At 33.6% G+C, this 6102-nt stretch overlaps 1 protein-coding gene across 1 annotated transcript; it reads right to left on the minus strand.

Moving 5' to 3' along the window:
* Positions 1-63: 63 nt before the first annotated feature.
* LOC133670439 (uncharacterized) lies at positions 64-3779 on the minus strand. The gene is made up of 15 exons (XM_062090939.1): positions 3357-3779; positions 3208-3272; positions 3016-3054; positions 2678-2774; positions 2494-2590; positions 2286-2349; positions 2132-2208; positions 1948-2029; positions 1710-1789; positions 1529-1613; positions 1332-1400; positions 1162-1229; positions 1033-1081; positions 436-892; positions 64-326 (listed from the first exon to the last, which is right to left on the minus strand). Exons 1-14 carry the CDS (start codon positions 3616-3618, stop codon positions 515-517), a joined length of 1512 nt encoding a protein of 503 aa, XP_061946923.1. The 5' UTR covers positions 3619-3779; the 3' UTR covers positions 64-326; positions 436-514.
* Between the last annotated feature and the right edge of the window lie 2323 nt (positions 3780-6102).

Here is a 6102-nt window from a genome sequence, read left to right on the forward strand (position 1 = left end):
TAATACTTTGCAAAAACAACTACACTGTATTAAGGACACAAAAATTGCAGTTTCAAACAGGGATGGGTACAAGCAGTTGAATGCAGTGTATATTCCATCCCTGATAGCTTTTAACAGGGTCTACTCTGTTTGTCAAAGAGTTGCATCACTAGACATGCTAGAGAAAATCAGTGTAAGCTACATTTATATAAACGTATTTGAAGTTTATCCTACAAGCAATCTAAGATCTACACTTGAAAAAAGAAAAACCTAAGGTCAGATTAAATTGATGGCAGATGTTACCCAATCCATCCTCCTTTTTCTTGCTTTACGTTTCAAATTCATCCCTGCAAAGTGAAAAGCCAACCCTGCCAAGCTCAGCATTAATGTGTACAAGGTGCAACTCTATCAAAGAAAGCGCAAGCGAAGAGATAGGATTAGGAAAACAGAACTTACCATAAATGTGGAAAGAACTGATGCACCATCCACAAGGAATAATTAACATGTAGGAAATATTTTACTCTTTCCTGGAAAATTAAGCTGCTAGAAAGTAATCTCTGATGGTTCTTTTTAATGAAGAAGGAGGGTTCAATACAGAAGAGGGGCTCTTCATCGCTGCTTCAGGGGTTTTCTCAAAAGTTTCTTTAGAATCAGAATCTAGTGAAAACTTTTTCTTATGGGCTTCAGGGGTACTAATTGTGGGCATTGTTATAGGAACAGGTGGGTTATTTTGGTTGAACACTTCATCTGAAGGAAGCAGATTGTCAGGAACCTTTGTTGGATCAATTCGTTCATCATTCATCAAAAGTTCTCTACATTCCTCTCTTGGGATTGCCATTACCCTCCTTCGAATGGCAGATGGAGATCTTGTTGTGCTTGAACAATAACTGCTATTAATGTTCCAGATGCGAACCTAACAAATAGAGTCGCAGAGAAAATGAGATAACGGAAAAAGGCACGGATACTAGGAAGCAACAAAGCATGGTAAGAAAATGAAAAGAATTTTAATTTCCAGGATACACCAATTGACTTTGTTAGGAGTGCTTAACTTACTGTAAAATCATCTGAAGAAGTTGCTATCTTCCCAACCTCAGATGGACACCTGCAACGGATGTGATAAATGATTGGTAAATATGTGAAGTCCACTAATGAAAATAGTATATGCTTTGGGAAAAAAATTACCAATCTACTGCTGTAACCTCTCCATCATGAGTTTTCAATGTGATGGGATCCACATCGGGCTTGTTCACCTGGTTCAGCGAGCTAAAAAAATTATACAGGCGTTTCCATATGAAGGCATTTCCATCACTAAAGCTAAATCAAAAAACCCTTCTTCAAAGAAGGAATCAAACCTGCCATATGTAGGCGTTTCCATCACTAGAGCCACTGAGTATGTGAGCTGCGTCAGGACTGATTGTTGACTGCAATTGTACAGTTCATATCAACATGGATTGCTACAAAGCATCATTTGGCAACAGAGAACTTGATGCAAGAGCTTCTAAAGGAAGCAGTGTTTTAGGGTTCCAAGGGAATCAGAAAAGGTGCGTACCTTTACATAGAATGATTCTATCCGACATCCAGAAAATGACCGCATCGGACCCTTATCAAGCTGAAGTACATTATACAAATATATTCTACAGAAGAAAAGAGAAAAATATAACTTTCAGAGATACGCTGCATGCATCTATTATTTTATTTGAAAGGAAAAGTAGTTGAAAACTTGAAAATACCTATTGTCCATGCATGTAGCTGTAAGAAACACGCCATTTAAATCCTGGGACAGACTAGATATGCCATGTAATCTTCTTTCCTGGAACAAGGATAATAAAATATAACTTAGGCTGATAAATGATTAACATATCACAAATTTGAAGTTAACTTGAAATCTAGAATTATGGAATATTATCTCTATAGAATACTGACGAGATGAGGCATATCAGTTAGAAATCATCATTTGGCCGCACTGACCTTCTCAGTTGATGACTTGATATTAGGGGATGCCTGAGTGACCTGAACCTTTAGATTTCTAGTATCCCAGAATTTAACAATGCTGAAATATGACCAATAGTTGAAATAAAAGTCAGTATGATACTATTTCTGCCGAGGAATCAAAACTTTCACTCATGAAATCCTGCTGATGGCTTTCACTAACCTGTCTGCTGCTCCAGCAGTGGCAATGGATACCTCGTCTTTAAGATAAAGAACTGATGTAATGCTCATCGAAGCAGCCTGAAAGAACTATAGTGTTAACAGAAAACAAGATACATGGACTCAAATTGAAAAGAAACTTGCACAGACAAACAAACCTTGCCACGCCTGACCCGCTTTGCTCGAGAAGAAAGATGAGCTCCTTGGACCATGGCAGCTGGACTGGATGAGGTAAAAACAAAGCAGTGATCACAATGCAATTCATTAACCAAGATAGAGCAAAGAAAAACCCATTATCAACAATAACTTCACAGGACAAAATCAGAACGTTGCAAACCACATGAATAAAAGGTGTAATGAACTCACGCGACATGTGCTTCACTGCATCTAGTTTTGGAAGTTGTCTTGCATCTCAAATCCCAGATAGCAAATGACCCGTCTCTGGAAGCCGAGATAAGAAGATCTGCGGAACAACTTAGAGTATAAATTAATAACAATGGATTAAGAAATTAGCCGTTTTGATCAACAGAGGGCAATGCAAGACAGGTACCAGAATTTGTTGGATGTGGAGACAGGGATTTAACACTTCCTGTGTGCCCCATCAATATTCCAGTACATTTCTTCTCTTGTGCATCCCATACCTTTATCTGTAAAAAAAATTTCAGTTGTGTGATTTCTTTGACTATGCTGCCACTAGGTAGTGTTTTCATAAAAGTAAATTCACATCATCAACTAAGAGTTACAGTAAGATACAAATACATTCTGAAGAACATAATCAATACTCCATAAAAGGGACAGCACATGGGCAAATATTGAAGATGCTACAGCAGCAACCAGCCAACGTTATGATGTGATGGGAAATATAATAAAATAATATACTATACTTACAGTTTGATCGCCTGAAGCTGTGAGTATGTTGGTATCTTCCTGAAACAAAATGCCACAATCCAACAGCTCATAACTCTTTTCTTTCTTTAAAATAAGAAAAAGGAAAAAAAGGGGCCTAATTTATTCCAAATTTCTCTTTCTATGATAGCTAGAAAATTATAATAAATCAAATGAAATGAAAATTGGCCTTACCTTAATCCAACAAACATCAAAGATAGCGTTCTGGTGAGCTACCCAGTCACTGATTCTTGCTTTCTCTGTAAATAAACCACGTAATTAATTAATTAATTAATTAATATTACGTGAAATCAATAACATAGAGAAAAGAAAAACTAACTGACCAGAAGGGAATTCGGTACGAGTATCAAACATGCTCACACAGCCATCCTCGTCCGACACCGCCAAAATATGTGAATATTTACTTGTCTTGCAAAAAGAGACAGACAGTGGTGGCGTTTCCTCGCCGTTATGTTCGACCGTCACCGATCCCATTTCAGTGAAATCGGATCCCATTTGGGTAATAAAGCGCCGTTTTCTAAAACCACCCAGCTCTCTTGACCTCATGTCTCGAAACAGTGATTTAGATCTGCTAGACCTCTCCATTTACAATCAATCAAACAAGCAATATTTTTACGAGTATTTCCACAGATTAGGCTCAGAGAGAGGGGGTGGGGGGGATAGCGTGTGTTTTTGTTGAAGAAATTGTTTTATCGAAACTAATTTGGATTGGCGCCAGCGGGATAGTTGTCGTTTCAAAACCACGCGGGAAGCTCAAAATTTTTGTTTTCCCTCTTTTCACCGCTGCTTATGTCCCCCCAAAGATACGGTTTAGTGACCCTTTGAGGTTATTAAAACCCGGGCTGGCACAGTGAAGTGAATTGAATAGGGATTCGGTTCATCCGGACCTTAACCAGTTTTAAATGAGCAAGATTTAGGAATTAATATGTATAACCTAAAGTCCAGTCTTTTAGCTGAATCAACTCTTGAATCGGATTTAATAATTATAGTTAATTGTATCTTGAAGTTTGAATTATCATTATCATATTTTTGGGAAATTTTTGCTTCCTCTTTTCTTTTCTTTTTTTATTGTTAATCCTTGGTCAAAACCTATCTTTAAAAAATTCAGATTTTGGTATTTTAAATTGAAATTGTCATAGATGCTAATGGAAATTCAATCCAGTTTCGAGAATAGTTTCAAATAAATTCCAGTACATATTTAAATTCCCTTGCTCTAAAATATAAATATTTAACATGTTAACTAGTTTATTAACTTTAAAATTTATTTTAGTCCATCTTAAATAACATAAAAATAAAATTAAAGTCTTGAAACTAAAATGAATCTCAGTTTTGATCTTTATTCTATCACAATGAATTCTTTGATATTTTTTTTTTAAATGTGGCCGACAATATCACATTCCATGATAATAAAGATAAAAACAAAAAAATAGTTATAAATAGATGAAGTATAAAGTGGTAAATTTATCAAGCGTAAAGAAAAAAAAGAGAAAAAACAAAAAATATATAAATTTGTCATTGCTACAATAAAAAAAAAATAAGAAAATTACAAATTTGTCATTTCCACATAATTTCTTTTTAGTTTATGTACTAGTATATTGGCTCATGTTAGCAATATCATCAAATTGGGGCAAGTGGGTAAATCTTGAAACTTCTTAGCCCAACTCTTTATCTAGTACGAGTTTTCAATTAAATCATATAACAGCTAACTCGATGTGAATTAATTGATTTCATAGATTTAAAGGTAACTCAAATGACTAGTAAAAACATGACTCAACTTATAAAAAATATCAGGATGAAAGCCTTTTCTCTTTAATTATTGAGAAGATGGCATATTGGATGACCCTGGTTACCCCGTGACAAGATTCATTGACTCAACTGGATTTAGTAATTTTTTTTTAATTATATGATAAAAAAATAAATACTCATAATTTCGAGTATCAATCTAAAATAGTCGTTTGTTTGAGACTATGAAAACCTTAAACAAAACAGGAAAAAACCACCCATAAAATCTATTTCTCAACTAATCCAACATCGAAATATGAAATTGAAAAAAATAAAATAATTTTTTAATTATCATCAATATTAATTAAAAAAACAAATTACATCTAAGATCACGATAAAGCCCTAAAATCGAGCTTTAAGAGTGAAACTTTAAAAAAAAAACCCTTAAACTCAAGCTAAGTGTTGTTTTGTTTTGAAGGGTATTCTAGTAATTTAACTCTGCAAAAAAAGAAGTAAAAGGGCAATAATAACCTTGATCAATTAAAAAATGGCTAATCCATAATAATTGAAGGAGTGTGAGTATCACATGTATTGTAGGAAAAAATAGTAAATTTATTATTTCAATCCACGGCAATTGATTCGAGTATGGGTTAATATTCTAAATTCACACCCCGTGAAATTATACACATGGACTCAATCTAGAATTTCAATTCTCAACCAATTTAATATTGAAGAGATAAAATTAAAAAAAAAAGTAACAAATTAAAAATCTCACAAACAAAAAAAAAATAGCAATAAAAAAACGAGCATCAACTATGAAAGAAGAAAACAAATGAAGAGGTTGAAATTAAAAAGGAAAAATTTTTTAAAAAATATCTTAAATAAAAAAAAGAAATAAAAAGAATGATGTCCAAATCTAACATAGTAAAAAAATTGAAGGAGGATGAAATTAAAAACAAAATGAGATTCGAGAAATTAATTAAAATAAAACAAACAAGAATAAAAAAAAGATGGGCAAAATAAAAAAAATAACATGAATGGCTGATTTATAAATCTCGAGGGTTAGACGCAGATTTCTAAAAGGAATGATAAAAGAAAAAAAAAAAGACCATCAACAATGTATTGAAAGTCCGTAGACATCACATGTAGCACAAAGAGAAAGAGAAGGTCAGAACAAATTGAATGATGCAATGGAAAAATAACCACTAGCATCAACAGCTCGAAGGAGGTTGATATATATATTTTTAAAGTATTAAAAATTATCATGAAAAAACTATTATGAAATGATGAATAAGCCTTTTTAGTCAAGTTTTTGAAAGCTTGCATTCAAGGGTAAAAGAGTTATTA

Source organism: Populus nigra, chromosome 1 (assembly GCF_951802175.1).
Source record: "Populus nigra chromosome 1, ddPopNigr1.1, whole genome shotgun sequence".
Lineage (NCBI taxonomy): Eukaryota > Viridiplantae > Streptophyta > Magnoliopsida > Malpighiales > Salicaceae > Populus > Populus nigra.